We start from the raw sequence: 18,567 nt of genomic DNA, 5'->3' as shown, positions 1-18,567 counted from the left end.
AAAACGGTATATTGAGAAAGCTTCTCTGCCATACCTATGCTGGGAGGATAGGGAGGCGCTACAGGCCCCAATTCGGCAGGAAGAGCTGGAGATGGTAATCAGAGCCTTGAAGCCCAGGGCCGCGATGGTTTCTCGACAAAAAGTTATAACTCTTTAGTAGCCAACTGCTTCCACATTTAACAGTCCTTTCCAATTCTTTCCGAGAGGGGTGTAGTGTGACCCCCTCCATGCAGACCTCCACCATGATATTACTATTAAAACCCGGTAAGGATCAGAGGGATTGTGCCACTTATAGGCCAATCTCCCTGTTGAATATCGACGCAAACATTTACTCGAAAGTACTGGCTAACCGCTTGGCCCCACTTCTCCCATCACTGATCAATGAGATCAAACAGCTTTTGTTCTGGTAAGAACAACGGGGGATAACATTAGGCGAGCCCTAAATTTGATGGAAACTACTATGGTCCAAGGGAAATTAGCCCTTTTAGCCTTGGATGCCACCAAGGCATTTGACAAAGTGGATTGGTTCTTTATGCACTTGACCCTAGAGGCTTAAAGTTTTGGGCCCGGGTTTAGAAGGATGATCTCGGCCAACTACTCCCCCCCCCCCCACAAATACCCTTCTCCGTGTAAATCGGGAGCAATCATCCCCTATCCCCACACGTGCGGAACAAAGCAGGGCTGCCCCCTCTGCCCCCTCTTGTCCATCTTAATAATGGAAACATTGGCACCATGCATACGCAGTAACAGCAATCCAAGGGGTTATGATTCATGAGTCTTCCCATAAGTTAACTTTATATGCTGATGATGTATTTCTCTCCATTACTAATATTCGGCCCTCCATTCAAGCAGCCCTGCAAGAACTCTGATCCTATGGGCAAGTGGCAGGATTCGAGATAAATTATGGGAAGTCGGTGACACTGGGGGTGGGGCTGTCCCCACAGGATGCCGCCTCTTTTTCAATCCCTCTGTCCACTTCAATGGGATACTAACTGTTGAATATCTGGGGGTTCGGTTCATGGCCTCCCTAAAAAACACCTTCACGGCGAACTCCCCGCAAACGCCAATAAAACACTAGATAACGACCTAATAAAATGGGCAGGTGAAGAGATTTCATTGATGGGCCGAACCGTGGCAGTCAAAATTAACTTACTCCCTTGCCTCCTCTATCTTTGCTCATCCCTCCCGGTGGAAATCCCGAAAAAAGTATTGGACCGCCTTCAACGCAAAATGTTGGGCTTTATCTGACGGAGAAAAAAGTCTAGGATCCCTAAATGATTCATGATGGGGGCTCTCAGTTGGGAGGGTTGGGGGTTCCCGATATTGCATAAATATGCAGAGGTGGCACAAATATCAAAACTGTTAACTTGGATGTCTCTCTCTCTCCCCCACCGAAATGGGCTGAGATCGAACAGTTCAAAATCTCTCTCCCCTGCGCTCCCTACCCTTCACCCCCATGCTACACGAAAGTAATGGCAGAACCAGCTTTCTTCAACAAAGGTCACCCTGAAATCATGGGATGAGGCTCTGAGACGGAAAAAGATCCCCAGAGGCTTGGGTCCACTATCTCCAGTCTTTGACAAGCCGGCCTCCTCCCCAGGCATGCATTCCAAAGCTTTTGGGAACTGGAAACGGGGCGGGCACCAAAAATCAGCCCAGCCATGCAAAGGGGAGTCAGCCGCACTAGTTTGAGGACAGTAAAAGGAGGTGCCAACTCTTGGAAGCAGACAGGTTTTCACATGTTCAGTTACGCCACTGGATTACGCACCCTGAGAATTCAGGTTTGGGGTCGGGATACTGTTGTGCTCAATCTTTTGAGCTTTATTCTCATGCCGGGGTTTGGCATGGCACAAATGCTTAGATTATTGCAAACAAGGATGTAGATTAATTCTAGGCACACATATTATGGCATTTGGTAGTTAAGAAATGTGGTTGCACCTCCAAACAGCAGTCACATTTTCTCTGGTGTCAGTAAAGTATTTCACCCCTGTGAATAGCAGGGCGTTACTGAATGGAACCACAGATATATAATACTATATTATATGGCATTTGTAATACTATGATATGATATATGATAGGTTATTTATAACGCGCTTAATACCCAGAGGTTTCTAAGCGCGGACCCGTTGATCGAACCTGTGTTGCTCCATGTCGTCTTGCTTCCAAGGCAAGCAAGTTGCCGCTGAGCTATCCTCCCGAGACGAGGACGACTAAGAAGGCACTAAGCAAAAAAAGTACAATGCTCCATTACAGCACAGACAACTGAATGAGTGTGAGAGGAGTCTGTCCTCTTCCTTGATATGAGTGCACATACTGTTAGGCAAAGATTGTATGCAGTACCCTTTGGGTGCACTACAACAACCCTGACCTACATGTAATAGGAACCCAACCTTTGGTATAAGCTTGTACTACACAGGTTGGTAGCATATTGAGCAGCCAGGCTCATCTCAAGAGGGGTCAATGTGATCGGTAGTGGAGTTACACAGAGATTCACAGTGACAAGTATTCAAATAAACACTTATACACAAGGTTTCTTGAATAAACAATTATTAATTCATCAGTCAGTTACAATAAGCCTTCTTCAGAAGGGAGCAATATAAAAGCAACGCACAAATACACTTGAAAACTGTACACTACACTCTTAGTTTCTAAATTGGTAAAGACCCTTTTGGGATGGCCCACAGACACAACCTACACCCTCAGGTGACTTAATGGCTAGGGTGCAGGAGACATCAATATCTTACTGTTTGCATTTAGAATACTTTTAGAAGTTGGTTAAAGGAAAAGGTTATCAGAACAAACAAGAGCCCACAAATATTCTTAACCAGGCAAATACTTTTGGATCCCCTAAGCAGAAACATTCAGTTTAACAGGCTAAGGCAAAGTCAATGGGCTAAAGTCTTATATAGGATGAAGCACTTCTGGTAGGTAAGTAGAAAAGTCTTTGCACAATGTTTTAGTAGTCTTTGAAGAAAAGACGAATCAAATGTAGGGCCACAAGCTGTTTAGACTTGTGAGTAGTAGAAGATGCAAGCAACTCTACAATGGGAGGTAAGTTCTGTCAGACTTTACAGTAGCTTTGTATTGAAGAAAAAGTGCAGCAGATGACTCCTGTTCCTGTGAGGCTTTGCAGATCTCACTGTTCCTGGGCCTCAGTCGTAGGGACAAGAGGGAGGACTACTGGGGACTCCTGCTCTGCAATGGGACGGTCACCGCTCGCAACCGGCAATATTTCAACCAAGTGGCACTTCAGTGTTTCAGCTCCTCGGGACTACCGCAAATAGCAACACTGCATTTTCTGGCTGTCGAGATGGACTTTACTTGCTTATGGGGTCCCGCACTCTGTTGAGGGTGTTCAGGCTTGGTCATTCCCATTTTCTGGTAGTCCAGAGGATCTTCCTGGAGCTCTGGGCCAACTTAATAGCAAAGGATAAACAATCTGGTGTTCCTCTCCCTGGCATTTCGGTTTCCAGCAGCAACTCTGTGGAAATGCAACCAGCTCAGAGAGAATGTCCAGGTGGCTTACTTTGGAGTTGATTGGTCCCACCAACTCAAGGGGAGAAGTCGTCCTTGCAGGGGCTTCTCGGTCGACACAAATTTGGCGTTTTAGCAGGGCTTCACCGGACAAACCAACGGTCCAGGAGTTGCAGCAGGCGTGGTCTTCAAGTTCTTCCTCGGTTCTTTCGTCCAGTGGTCGACGGCCTTCCAAGCCAAAAGCCTTGCCTTTTATTCAGTTTTCTCCCATTCATTCCATCCTAGCTGTCAGTCACCCAGCAGGGTGGCTGTCCTTGCCCGACAGTCAGCCGGCCAATCATCACAGAGGGCATATGGGTCTCCTAGGAGACTAAGCACATGACGTTTCGGGCACCTTCCTCACTTCCTGCCCACCCCAGACACCCTGGAGCCAGAGGTGGGCTTCACTCATGAATCCCGCCAAAGGCAAAGTGAACAATGGGACCAAATCTGGTTTGGCACGCAGAGTAAATCTCAAGGACCTTTCCACAAATAAATGACGAAAAAAGAAGACTGTGAATGCAGCCCTCTGTAAATGCACACCACGGTAGTTAAAATGAAACCAATGCCACCAGCCATTCAGTGAGAAAAGGGTAACATAAAAATGTTACATGAGAAGCTAGACAAAGGGGATACTAGGTAACCCATCCAGAACCCTATTGTAAGATAGTGTGTGCTGGGTCTAGAAAGTTACAAATGTAAGTAAAGTCAATTTCACTTTACTGCACTTGGAAACAGTAGTTTAGCCAAGAGAAGGTATTTAAACCTTTGGGAAATCTAGAAGACTTCCCTGTGCCACTGCACTGAAGGTGCTGTGTGACGCAATGTAAAAGACGATGCCTATGGAGTTTGTCAGACTCCACAACCAAAAGAAACACAGAGTTCAAAATCACATTAAAATACATGAGTGGGAAAAAGGGTCTCACTCTCTCCAGGTTAAAAAAAAAATCAAGTCCTCAAAATCCAGCAAAGTTGCTGGGGGTCTCGAAGGAGGAGGGAATTAGCACATTTCTGAGAATTCTCCCTAACACATACCATTGAGCATTCACTGTGGGTACCAGAGGCCACAGAACCAGTGGTGAACTGACTTGCAGGGACGATTTCGCAGTGGGCCTCTGCATCATGGTCCCCCCTTTTCTGCAAGCACTAAAATAATACTATTTTAGCTTTCAGTGTCTAATATATGGGGCCACTTTGTAGGAAAAAAAGTCCAAGGCCTCTTAGTTCCCACTCCAGTGATGTGCAGTACACTTCAGTGTGTCTTTTCGCCCAGCCAACCTTCCAAGCCTGCAAGCCAACACACCCATTTTGGGCTGTCAATAAGGTCATGTTAAGCACTTGCAGCAAGTACCGTCATAGGTGCTCTGGCTCCGCAGAGCAACCAGCATTCTGTACAAGTCCCCAACAGTGCCCTGCATGCACTAAACTAGCACCTGCTAGTGCACAAGAGGTCCACAAATAGGCCGATCCCTGATGCTGCCCAGGCCAGCAGTGCATCTGTTTCAGCTCTTGCAGCGCAAGCGTTTTGCATCTGAGAAATGTCTCTGCAAGCATGGGGTACCACAATGTTCACCGCTCCCTCTCCGATCGTACAAAGACCCCTCATCTTTCGGGAAAACATTTCTACAGATCTCAATTCAAAGCTTCACCAGAGAACAGCTATTTCTCTTGGGCTATCTAGCACTCCCACACCAAACAAAACTGTTTTTTAAAAATAAATCAAGAACTTCCGGAGGCGACTAATAAGCTATCAGTATTCCAGGAGGTTTAGAAAGATTGCTTGGTAGGAAGAGGCAGCCAAAGCAACAGTGTTCTAGAAACCAAGCTGAGCATGTCAGGGAAGGAGAGGGGGATTAATAAAAAAGTCAAACAGAAGGATCGAACATGAGGAGCATAGACAAGAGGTGAAAGTGAAGGTGGGGACCTGGTTGAGTACCATTTTGACTGAGTCTGCTGCATTTCTGCAGACAATGGACATTTTCAACTTCACCCATTCAAAAAGGTTCCCATTGACGGTCTATGTGTTTGATAATGCACTTGGAACAGTCAGGAAGAGGAAAAAGCAAAGTTCCTTTATGCATTATACAACGATAGGCTATGCCAAACTATATAACCATGCTATTGGAACCACATACAAGGCTTAAGGACATTTCTAGATATTCATGTGCTTTAAACTGCACTACTTGGCTCTTTTTTTGCAAAATGTTCTTACTGAGGGGTTCAGGGAGAGGAGACTTGTACATATCCAATTGGTAAAGTTTATTTATTTTATTATTTTTTTTATTTAGTGATGTAACCAACAAATTCGTTTTTTTCTACAAAACATTTCATATAAAAAGAAGAATTTAACAAAAAAGTTTGTTTACAATCCATCGATTTTCTAAAGTCTAAAACCCTACAATTAAAGAAAATATTATACTTCTAGGTAGAATTATAATAAATAGACTTGACTTTGCATCTTTAAAATAAGATGCAAAGAGAAAAGACGAAAGAGAAGAAAGAAGATAAGGAAAAGAATGAAATCCTTAACAGAATTTCGGTTGAATAAACCCAGACTGTTCCAATACATTTATCACATTAATTGTTAACGAGGTTTCCACTCCTGCTGACATTCTGTCCCAAAACATATCCGAAGACAACCAATCTATCGAGATTGTCAAGGGGCCTAAATACTTCTCTCTAAGAGACCTTGTGCCCTCACAGAACCTTAACAAATGCTCTATTGTTTGGGTTTTGGGATCTTTACAGTCTGGGCAAATGATCCGTTAGGAAAGATTTCTTAATTGTGGGTAATTTTCCTTCCATGTGGCAACCCCTAAACATGTTGCTGTTTTCACCATGATCTAGACTTTGCCAGAGAAGTGCAGCCTTCTGCCGCACTCCTCTGGGCTTTCACTCCATTCTTACGGGGAAACTGACATGCCCTTAAGACAGTCAGTACCGGGAAACGTTGTTTTCCGGAGTTCTTTTATCATGTTGCAGCTTTCGCGCAACATGACACAAGAGGGCACTGTAAGCTAAGTTACTGCTCTCTTGGGTCTCTAGTCACTCTACAGGCCCTAGACACTCTCTTTGGATTGTTAACGAACGGTGCAAGTGAATCACGGACGGGACTGGTGGCAGCGATCGTTTCTTTGTGTTTTGAGCTCCTTTTGGCTGTTTAAGCGTGTTTCTCGCGCTTAGCCCAAAATGGTGGCCTGGCTTCCAAAATGGCCAGACCACGAGGCTCTTTGTCCTGCCCGCTGACCGTCTTGCCCCCTTCACCTTCCCCAGGTCGAGCCGACCCGGGGCCTTCCTTATTTGGGCATGTACTTTCCCGCGAAACACAGATGCTTTCGCGGGCTTCTACAGGCCTTGTGTGTGCCTCCAGGATGTGGGGTGGGATGTCTGGTCCCAATACACATCCTGGGTGCCAGAGAGTCTAGTGTGTCTTGAATGCCTGGGACCACCGTGGTCCGTGATAGGTCCACGTATGGTGTGAGTGTTTTGTGAGCAGATCTCCCATTGGGTCCTCTCCGTTTTGGCGCAAAGGGAACTCTGGATAAGAGGAGGCTGGAAACACCACTACCATGTCCATCTCCTGAGTTCTCACGAACGACTGATACAGGAGCCAAGTATCCTGCAACTACAAGGCTGAACCAAGGAATCGCTGGTGACCCGCTGAAGGACTGCTCCTCTGCACTGCTGTCGCTCTGTGAAACCATTCTGCCTCTGATTGAACGAGAAGGCCTGTACTGGTACTTCGACCCTTTGGAATAGTGGGAACAACTATTCTCGGCATCTTCATCATCTCCTGCACGTAAGCCTTCGGAAGCGTCTCTGGGCCATCCAGTGGACTGACCAGCTTAACCAGGAGTCTTGCTCTGTAACCGCCAATCAGGTTGCTGCTGTATTCCAAGTACTTGACACTCTCACACGATTTGTACATTTGGCATTCCCAGGTCTGAAGTGAGAAGTGTACATTGGTCTGAAATACACACAGCCGCTTCGTTGCCCTGCTGTGGTAACAATCTGTGCGGGTTCACTGCGTTTGGGACATCCTCAACTCTAACTTCTGCTGCCGCGGAATCTACACGCCGCCGAGACGTCCCCTGCTCGCCTCTGAACCTGGCAGCACTGAAACTGACGCAGAGAAGTCTGGGGCGGCCTGCATTGGGGACTGGTGAGTAACAACGCTAGGAACTGGTCGCCCTCCTGTAGTAGCCCGTAGCTTTTCCTCGCTGTGTTAAACAGCACACCTTTTTCGCACTTGCGCTCTGCTTCTGCCCGCAAGTGGAGGCCGCGCTTGAGTAGCGGAGATCTGTTCGCCCTCCTTTGTTCACCACTCTGAACTTCCTTGAAGAGACTCCCCTTAGCCCATTGGCACCAGCGTGTGCAGGTACTTTTGAGCACAAGGCTCCACTCTTCGTACGGCTCGGACTTCCTTCTAGTTAGGTGGCCTCTGAAGGCGAACTGGGTCTAAACGATTACTTGCACTGCCCGTTTTCCTCCCCATCTAGGTGGTCTGCATATTCCGTGCTTCTAACTCTTTAGACCCGTCGGTAATTGTATATATATTGTATTTGATGGTGAGGTTTTGGTTTACTTGAGTTTTATCGTGATTCTTTGCTATGGTCAATATTACAAAGGCCTTGTAATAAATGTGTCTATATTTTTAATATAACACCTGCTTGGAGTAATTTGTAAGCGTCCTTGCTTTGTGTGCTCATTGCGGGCTTTCAGTCACCCTCACCCCTCTTGAGACCTAGTCTTGACCGCCGCGATCGCTACCTTGATTGGTCTGGCTTGTCCAGAGGTTACCCTGTTCCAAGAAACTAGGCTGGCCTTCTGAACCTCTGCCCCTCCAGGACAGAGTTCAGAAATCCATCTTAACAGGATCCTAGAGTCCTCCTGCCGTCCCCATCTCGAAAGAACTGCACCTGTCTGAATCTGATCTAACCTCATTCTGAGGAAGTTCTGTTGCACTCTTTTATCCAGAAATTTTAGGAGGCATCTAGGAAGAAATCCCTGTTTTTTAATCACACTTCGAGAGTGATACTGCTACTGTAGAGGATCTCATTTGATAAATTGTGTTGATCCAATCCGCTGTTATTAGGGCCTTTTGACTTCATTGGGTTTGATAGCAATGTAACTTTGTCGCTGCCACACCCACCGAGAGACACCAGTGTTGACCTTCTCAGGTCCTGTAGTACCCCCGGGGGTCCTTTATAGAGATGTTTCAGGAGGTCCTCATATGACAAATCTCTCAGGGGGCTGACAATCGACCTATACAGGGAAATCAGCTTCCAATCTAGCTGGGACTTAAGGCCCAGTTCGAATCTCAAGCTTGTCATTGGGGTTCCCTGGGGCAAACTTAAGGCCTTCTTCCAAATGTTCCCTTCTATAGATTGCTAGTCAAATGACCAAGCGATGGATCTTGCTTCTATTCCATATAGTAGAATAGGTACAATCTTTGCTGTGTCGAATTTCACCACAGGGAGCAAAGAAAACTCACAAAATGGACTGATCACTCTCTGGCTTATAGTCCCTGAGGTCTTTAATGAATATGAAGTTTATATTCCAAGAATGTTCTCCATCCTCTACAGTGTACTGGCAAATTATGCATGCAATTCTGGCTCATTGCTCTGCCACTGAATGTGGCGGTGTTAGCCCGATGGTGGGCACAGAGTAGACTGGACAAAGAATAATACATGTTGGCATGCCCTTTCTTTAGTATAGCACTGTATGAGCGTCCATACCGAACACCAATTGCTGAGGAAAGTAAATGAGCAAACCCTTCTCTGAACACCTGGCTGCATACATTTAACACACTACAAGTTAGCCGTAGTTTCTACTGGGTTGACAACATTGATAGCAAAGTCACACAGAACATGCAAAAGGTACACATTTGTCAACTTCACAAAATTGAAGGGCGGGGTAGTGAGAGATGTAAATACATCTTTTAGGACTAACAATAAGTACACACATTCCATAAAAACAGATTGAATGCATGTATTCTTTAAAGCAATTATTATACAAAATATATTCTAGATGTAATGGAAAATATAACTAACCTTTGAAGGAGGGATCAGTCTGTGAAAATATTTTACGAAATCCACGTAACAGGCCTTTGACAGCTCCCTGGTAGGAAAGAAATCCGAATTTTTTTTTGACAGTACATTTTTTGTCATAAGCATGGTTATTTACTGTAAAGTAAACAGGTTAGAAGCATAGCTGCATACTGACTCCATGTCACAACCATCAGAAATTACCTAATTTTCAGCCACTAGTACTTTACATATTGGGAGACATGTAGACTCATGTTGCAATGGAAAAGTAAGTTTGCAAAATGTGGTTGGCTGAATATGTAAGACAGGGCGAAGATGTTTTCATGACATGGGGACAGATGGCAGCCAAGTATAAATGTATCTCACGAAACAGGTTCTCTCATGAAATACCTAACGGTTAATAATTTCACAAAGTAAATGAATAGCATTGCAAAATTCTCATGGGATCAAACCAAATTGCATTAGTTCTTGGGCAGCTGAACACTAGGAACAACAGCAAACTCTATAATGACAAACATTACTTACCCAGTAATCGTCTTGGCTTATATCTGCTGAGATTCACATGCTTTTCATAGGCCAACATCTTTTGGTTAGTGCTTGGTACTGCATTAGTCTTTGTTTTCTTAGTCAAAAAGGGGGTTGACGGGGGAAGTTTCTGTAACACCAACCATACTCTTCTGTGTACAGTAAATGAGTCAATGTCTTCAGTTTATTTTTCTAACCTGAGGTTGCATGCTGTATATTTTCTAATGCATATTAGAGATTTCCTCTTCTTTTTATTCTGTCTATTTTCCTTTATAAATAAATAATATATATGGGATACATTACTCACCGTAATTGTATTTCTGATACTTGTACCTGCTTAGATTCACATGCTGTGCATAGGCCGACATCTAGTGGAAGTTGCGTAGTATTACAGTTTGTTTTTCGAAACTCAAAAATGGGCGTCGACACAGGGCGTGCCAGTAATACTATCCTTAGTGTGACGTCCACTGTACCCATGATCCCTCACGTGTCTAGGACCCTCAGATTGTATTTTTTCTGACATGAGGTAGCATGAGGAGAAGCGGGAGTACATATTATCCAAGCAGATAGATAGAAAGATAAGACTACAAGCATCCATGCGCCTTCTTTCAGAGGGGAGGAAGGGCGGGTCGCATGTGAATCTAAGCAGATACAAGCATCAGAAATACGATTACGGTGAATAATGTATCCCTTCTGAGGCTTGTGGAATCTGCTTAGATCACATGCTCTGCATAGATTAGCGAGCAGTGTTAGAAGAAGGAGGTGGGATGCGGGAAGGGTCATGGGCAAATAAATGTCTTAGAACCGCTTGTCCCAGTTGAGTATCTGTCTTGAAATGGGTGTCAATGCAGTAGTGCTGAGTAAAAGTGTGAATAGAGCTCCAGGTAGCTGCTTTGCAAATGGTGTCAAGGGGTACATTTGCAATAAAAGCCAGAGTGGCCCCAATGCCTCTTGTAGTGGGCTCTTGGCGTGAAAGGCAGAGCTTTTTCAGAAAGGGAGTAACACAGCTGGATACAGTTTATAATCCACTTAGAGATGGCAGCTTTAGAGACGCGATCTCCCTCTTTGCCTGTAGCTACGGAGACAAACAGTTGTTCTGTTTTCCTAAGCTGTCTGGTTTTGTTTACATAGTACAGGACCGCCCTACGCGCATCTAGGGTGTGTAGTTTCACCTCAGCCGAGCTTTGTGGGTTTTGGAAGAAAGCCGGAAGCTTGGACTGGTTCACGTGGAATTTGGAAATAAACTTAGGTGAGAACCTAGGGTGTGTTCGTAAAACCAGTTTATCTTTATGGACAGTAAAGAAAGGGTCCTCCACTGACAGAGCCTGAATTTCACTGACCCTTTTACAGACATAATAGCTACCAAGAAGGCAGTTTTATAAGTCAGGTGTTTGAGACTGCTTTTATGCATGGGCTCGAAGGGAGGGCCCATGAGTTTAGCAAGCAACACATTAAGATCCCACCCTGGTGGTGGGTTAGAAATTGGAGGGTGCAGTCTCTTTACTCCTTCCATGAAGGCTTTTACCACTGGTACTTTCCACCACGAAACTTTGTTATGCGAGGTGGTGTTCGCTGACAGAGCTGCCAGCTGTACCTTCAGTGAATTAAATACCAACCCTGCGTCCAGCAGGTGGTGCAAGTAGCTGACTATAGTGGAAGGAGTGCAATCAACTGGGTTGATTTGTTTACTCCGGCACCAGATGACGAATCTCTTCCATTTGTCAAAGTAGCAATACCTCATGTTTGGCTTCCTAGATTCCTTTAGGATGTCCATACATCTCTGAGGTTAATTGAGATGTCCAAACTCTATGACCTCAGGAGCCATGCTGCCAGGTTCATTGAGTTGGGTTGAGGATGTACTGTCTGACCTTGGTGCTGGGACAGTAGGTTGTACCAGCACGGGAGCTTGATGGGTTTGCACACCGCTAGTCTGCGTAAGTGTGGGAACCACGGTTGCCTCGCCCACATGGGAACAACTAGGACGAGCGTCACCGATTCCCTGTGCATCTTGTTGACCACCTTCCTGATGAGGGGGGTTGGTGGAAAAGCGTACGCAAACATCCCTGACCAGTTCATCCACAGGGCGTTCCCCTGGGAGTCTGGTTGGGGGAACCTGGATGCGAATCCTGGGCACTGTCTGTTTTCGCTTGTGGCGAATAGGTCTATAGTGGGGGAAACCCCACTGAGAGAAGAGATCTTCTACGATTTCTCTGTGTAGACACCATTCGTGTTCTTGTGGGAGGGTATCCCTGCTCAAAGCGTCCGCCAGAGAATTGAGATCCCCTGGAACATGTTGAGATGACAGGTCGATGTTCCGTCTGAGTGCCCATATCCAAATTTTCTGGGCAAGCTTGGACAGATTTGGCGAACAATCCCCTCCTTGCTTGTTCAGGTAAAACATTGCTGTTGTGCTGTCTGTCAGGATCTGCACTGACAGGTTTAACAGGTAGGGCTTGAACGCTTGAAGAGCTCTGAATACTGCCAGAAGTTCTAGAAGATTGATATGATTCTTGGCCACTGAGTGAGACCAGAGACCCTGAGCTGTGTGGTGGAGAAGATGTGCGCCCCACCCTGACAGGGATGCGTCTGTTGTGACTACAGCCTGTATCTCGGGATCGTAAAAGGGTGTCCCCTTTGACAGGTTCTCTCTTGTCCACAAGTGAAGACTTCGTACAAGTGTTGGCGAAACGACCACTAGATCGTCCCACTGACCACTTGCCTGAGACCACTGTTTCGCCAATCATTCTTGCATGGGACGCATGCGCAGGCGCGCGTTGGGGACCAGGTAAATACATGACGCCATCATGCCCAGCAAACGCATCGCTTCGCGCACCGTTATCTGGCGACCGGCCTGATATACCGGAATTTGCAGAATTAGATTACGAATTTTTCCTCTGATGGAAAGGCCAACCCTTCTTGTGTGTTTAGGACAGCTCCTAGGAACTGCTTGGAGGTGCTTGGCACCAGGCTGGACTTTTTTTTGTTTATGGAGAAACCCAATTCGAAGAGGTCGATAGTTTTTTGAATATTTGATCTGCAAATTACTGGGGTCTCCCCCGTGATGAGCCTGTCGTCCAGGTAGGGGTACACTGGGATTGCCTCCCTGCGTAGGTGTGCCGCTGCCACCGCCAGTACCTTGGTGAATACCCTTGGAGCCGAGGCTATACCAAAGGGCAGTACCTTGAACTGGTAGTGCTGACTGTCCACCTTGAAGCGCAAGAATCTTCTGTGTGCCAGGAACCTGGAAATATGAAAATAGGCATCTTTCATGTCCAATGTTGCCATGTAATCCCCCTTTTTTAGGAGGGGGGATTACCTCTTGGAGAGTAGTCATGCGAAACTTTTGGGGCTTGACATACTTGTTTGCAGGCCGTAAGTCCAATACTGGGCGCATTGTCAAATCTTTTTTTGGCACAAGGAAGTAAGTTGAATAAATACCCTTGTTTACCTGGTGTCCTGGGATGAGTTCCATCGCGTCCTTTGCTAGCAGATTGGCGATCTCTTCGAGGAGGATCTTCTGGTGGTCTAATGAATGTACTTTTTGATGTGGAGGGTGGTTTCGGGGACGCTCTAACAGTTCAATGCAGTATCCTGCAGACACTGTGTACAGCACCCATCTGTCTGTTGTGATCCCTTCCAAAGCTTGGGTGAAGTTGGTAATGCGTCCCCCTACTGGGGATGCGTGAGAAGGGACCCTGAACGGAACATCACTGTTTTGCAGGAGGCGTGCCGCCGCCTCTTTTGGGGCTGCCTCTACCCTTACCACGTCCCCTCTTGTTACCCCTGCCATAACCCTGGGTAGACTGCTGGTTGTTGTTATTCCATGGTGTATCCTGCCCCTGGGAATAGTTGGAGCCTCTTTGTGAGTTTTGGCCGCGTGGGCGACGAAAATTGCCATTCCCTCTTTGATTGGGGGGGTTTGTTAGTTAACTGGCCCAGGGATTTGAGAGTCTCGTATTCATCTTTCGCATTTTTTAAGGCGTCCTCTACCGCCTTACCAGACAGTAGATCGTGCTCCACCGGTTTGTCTATTAAAGATGCTTGTGTCTCGGGTTTGAACCCAGATTGTCTTAACCAAGCATGTCTTTTGATAACAGTGCTCTCTGCTATCAGTCTGCCGGCGTTATCCGCGGCATCAAATGTTGCCTTGAGGATGCAACCGGACACGGCTCTTCCCTCCGACGCAATCTGCGCCAACAGGCTTTTTAAAGGTTCCGGGGCGGAGTCAATGAGCGCTGCAACTTCTTCCCACTGATGGCAGTTGTAACTCGCCAGTAGGGTGGTGGAGTTGGCAATCCTTGCCTGGTAGGCGGAAGTGGAGGCTTCCTTCCTTCCCAAACCATATATCTTCTTGCTCTCCTTGTCGGGGGAGCTTCAGACGATAAGGGTGTTCCCGCCCTCTTTCGGGTGTTAGTCACTACCAGGGAGTCCGGCTTCAGTTGCCCCCTTATGTAGAGTGGGTCTGATTGGGCTGCCCTGAACAGTTTTTCAATCCTGGGGTTTACTGCCCTGGTGAGATTGGGATTGAGAAGGTAAGGGTCTATTCTCCTTTGTATCGATTTAAGAATAGGGATGGCCTGGGCAACAGGTCTCTTCTCTCCCACCAGTTCCTCGGCAAAGTCCCTCTCCTCCTGTGCTCCCTGGGTATCTATACGGAAGTGTTCAGCTGCTCTAGATAAAACCTCATTTAAGAGAGGTTGGTTGTCGACAGGAGAGTCGGTAACCGCAGGTTCCTTGTCTACTGGGGAGTCTACTCTGTAGACTTCTGTGTCATCTTCTTCCTCCTCCTCCTCCTCCTCTTGGGCCTCGTCATCCCCATAGTAATCCATTCCAGTATGGACGTCCAACGTGGCCAATTCTGAATCCTCGTTAAATGATGGATCCTCATCATATTGAGAGTATGGCTGAACGTGGTACACGTCAGAAGACCTACTTTGCGTTGGCGCCTCAACTAGAGTTTTTTACCAGGGGGCTGCGGGTCCCTAGACCCTGAGGGGGTTGCCCCGTCAGGGGTATAGGCAAGGAAGTGTTGTGGATTCCTGGCATAGAAGTCTTCTAGGGATGACATTCTAGACATAACTGTCTATATCCTCACTTGACCATTCTTTAGAGCTGGGGATTACCATCTCCTGGGGGTGTTTCCCTGCTATATCCTGACTGGACCTATGGCCTTGTGCAGGTGTTTTGGATATCTTTTCAGAAGATTGTGACCTGTCCTTATGTGTCTGTGGTGCAGATGAAGGCTGAGAATGCTTTTTCTGCTGTTTTCCCCCCTCCCTGTGACTGGAAGAGTGTTTCCCCGGTGTTTTCACCTTTTCGGAGGTCTTTGACGTCTGGCGTTGAGAGTCGGGGGTAGTGTCCCTTTCCTTAGTGAGTGGAGGTTGGGGCACGGGAGCAGCCGTTACGCGGTCTGCTGACGCCGACTCCTGGAGTGCGGCCTGGGGATGGAGGTCGTCTTTGTCTCCGAACAATCGAACCTCCGTTACTTTAGGGAGCGAGGCACTCTTGGCAATAGTGGATGGTTGCCTGGTGTCATGCGGCGATCTTGATCGAGAACGCCCAGAGGACACCGATTCGGTGGAACGGTCTCTGCGTGCCTCTCTCCGAGAACTCGACGCACGCGCCGAGTCTCGGTTGGACTTCGAGTGCTTAGTCGATGTGTTGTGGGTAGCGCTTGTGTCGTCGGGGGTGTTCCCCATAGCTGCCCTGCCGGACAACCTTCCGAGGTCGGGGTCTTGCGCTTGGCTGTCTCTCGACGCCACGTTGCCCTCGCCGTCCGATAGGATAGTGTTGCTGCCATCACTGAAGGCGCCCTCCACTTCCATGGCCTTTCGTTGCCTGGCGTGGTGGGCCCAACGTTTGATCGAACGGTCCTTTAGAGTCTTCGGTTTAAACCGACTACACGCTCTGCAATTGGCCTCGGGGTGGTCCCTTGGCAAGCAGAGGTTACAGGTAGAGTGTCTGTCAACCCAAGGGTACTTGCGGTTGCACTTAGGGCAAAATTGGAAAGGGGTACCCTCCATACTCACCCTGTGGCAGCGGGCTAGTGTGTGTAGGAATATATAAGAAAATGTAGCTATATCTATATATCTATATGACAATGCATTACTTACCGTAAAAGCATTTCTGATGGTTGTATCTGCTTAGATTCACATGCTGTGCATAGGTCCGACATCCAGTGGTCACTGCGGAGTATTGCATTTTGTTTTTCGTAGTCGAAAAGGGGACGTCGACAAGGCATGTCTGTAACACTATCCCTATAGTGACGTGCGTTGTACCCACAATCCCTCACGCGTCGAGGTCCCTCTGTTTGTATTTTTCTGCCCTGAGGGAGCCTTCTAGACGTGAGTGAGCACAGAAAAGAGAGAAATATAGAAAAGGATGTCTATGTTCCTTCCATCCGAGCGGGGAGGAAGGGTGGGCGCATGTGAATCTAAGCAGATACAACCATCAGAAATGCTTTTACGGTAAGTAATGCATTGTCTTCTGATGTTTGTTAATCTGCTTAGAATCACATGCTGTGCATAGACTAGCGAGCAGTACCCGGAGTTGGCGGTGGGTTGTGAGAAGGAACAGTAGAGAAAAGATGTCTTAATACTGCTTGTCCCACCTGGGAGTCAGATCTAGAGTGTGCATCTAGACAGTAGTGTTTTGTAAAGGTGTGCTCAGAACTCCAGGTAGCCGCTTTGCAGATGGACTCAAGGGGAACGTTTGCAATGAATGCTATGGAAGCCCCCGTGCCTCGAGTGGAATGTGCTCTTGGCTTGAAGGGCAGTTCTCTCTTAGCAAGAGTGTAACAGAGAGTGATGCATTGAACAATCCATCTAGATATAGTGGACTTTGAAACTGCATCTCCTTCTCTTCCTGCTGCCACAGAGACAAAGAACTGATTAGTCTTTCTCAGTGGTCTGGTTCTTTCCATGTAGAACATGACAGCTCTGCGTACATCCAGTGTATGCAGACTTTTTTCTCCCAAGATGGAAGGGTTTTGAAAGAACGTTGGTAGTTCTATTGACTGGTTTACAGGAAATTTCGATATGAATTTTGGTGCAAACCTTGGGTGTGTGCGTAGAACCACTTTATCCTTGTGAACTGTTACGAAGGGGTCTAGTACAGAAAGAGCCTGTAGTTCACTTACTCTCCTAATGGAGGTGATAGCTATTAGGAAAGCAGTCTTAAGAGTGAGGTTTTTAAGAGTTGCCTTGTGCATGGGTTCGAAAGGAGGGCCCATGAGTCTAGAAAGTACCACGTTTAAGTCCCATCCGGGAGCTGGGTTAGCTATTGGAGGGTGTATTCTCTTTACCCCCTCCATGAAGGTTTTGATAACTGGTATCTTCCACCACGACACTAAGTTGGGAAGTGGTGTATGCAGAAAGTGCCGCTAGGTGGACTTTAATGGAATTGAACACTAGACCTGAATCCAGTAAATGGGTCAAGTATAGAACAATGTTAGTGGGAGAGCAGTCAACTGGGTTGATGCTCTTATTTCTACACCAAATGACAAATCTTCTCCACTTGCTAGAATAGCAGTGGCGGGTATTAGGTTTTCTGGCTTCCCTGAGGATGTCCATACATCTCTGCGGGAGTTGTAATGTCCAAATTCTACGATCTCAGGAGCCAGGCTGCTAAGTTCATGGTCTGAGGGCATGGATGCAGTGTCCTGCCCTTGTCCTGTGACAGCATGTTGTACAGGCAGGGAAGTTTCACTGGGGGAGATAGGGACATCTCCATCAAGTGAGCGAACCATGGCTGTCGTGCCCACATTGGGGCCACTAGTATCATGGTAACCTGCTCCTGGTGCATCTTGTGCACCACCTTGTTGAGAAGGGGAGTTGGGGGAAAGGCGTAAACAAATTTCCCTGACCATTGAATCGACAGACCGTTCCCCTTGGACTGGTTCTGGGGGTACCTGGAGGCGTAACTTTGGCATTGTGAGTTTTCCATAGTTGCGAACAGGTCTATTTCCGGGAATCCCCATTGCGTGAAGACGTCTAAGACGATGTCTTCGTGCAATTGCCATTCGTACTCTACGGGCAGGGGGAAGTCTCTGCTGAGTTTGTCTGCTAGCAGATTGAGTTCCCCTGGTACATGTTGTGATAGTAGGAACATGTTGTGTTTGAGAGCCCACTTCCATATATTCTGGGGCAGCTTGGACAGTCCTGGAGAGTGAGTGCCCCCTTGCTTGTTGAGATAGTACATGGCTGTGGTGCTGTCTGAGGACCATCACTGTCTTTCCTTGTAGGTGTTCTTGAAAGGCTTTCAGTGCTTTGAACACCGCGAAAAGTTCCAGCAGGTTTATATGCTTGGATGCTAAGCTCGGAGTCCACGCTCCGTGAGCAGTTTGATGGGATAGGTGAGCCCCCCATCCTGTGAGGGATGCGTCTGTGGTTAGAGTGGCTTCCACTGCGGGTGTGGCAAAAGTTTTCCCTAATAACAGGTTTTCTTTTGTCCACCACCGCAGCGAGAGAACTAAGGCCTGCAA

The 18,567-nt window shown here is 47.0% G+C and overlaps 1 protein-coding gene across 1 annotated transcript in view; it reads right to left on the bottom strand.

Annotated features, from left to right (window-relative positions):
* The window catches only part of LYST (lysosomal trafficking regulator), a 3,942,656-nt gene that overhangs the window by 3,481,371 nt on the left and 442,718 nt on the right, over nucleotides 1–18,567 (bottom strand). Inside the window, exon 10 of the mRNA XM_069606985.1 lies at nucleotides 9,567–9,633. Coding sequence (XP_069463086.1) covers nucleotides 9,567–9,633 — 67 coding nt within the window. The remainder of the gene's footprint in view (nucleotides 1–9,566; nucleotides 9,634–18,567) is intronic.

This window comes from Ambystoma mexicanum, chromosome 4p, assembly GCF_040938575.1.
Source record: "Ambystoma mexicanum isolate Mex_15411 chromosome 4p, UKY_AmexF1_1, whole genome shotgun sequence".
Lineage (NCBI taxonomy): Eukaryota > Metazoa > Chordata > Amphibia > Caudata > Ambystomatidae > Ambystoma > Ambystoma mexicanum.
Note: the sequence above shows the minus strand (reverse complement) of the source record. Positions and strands in the feature narration are given on the sequence as shown.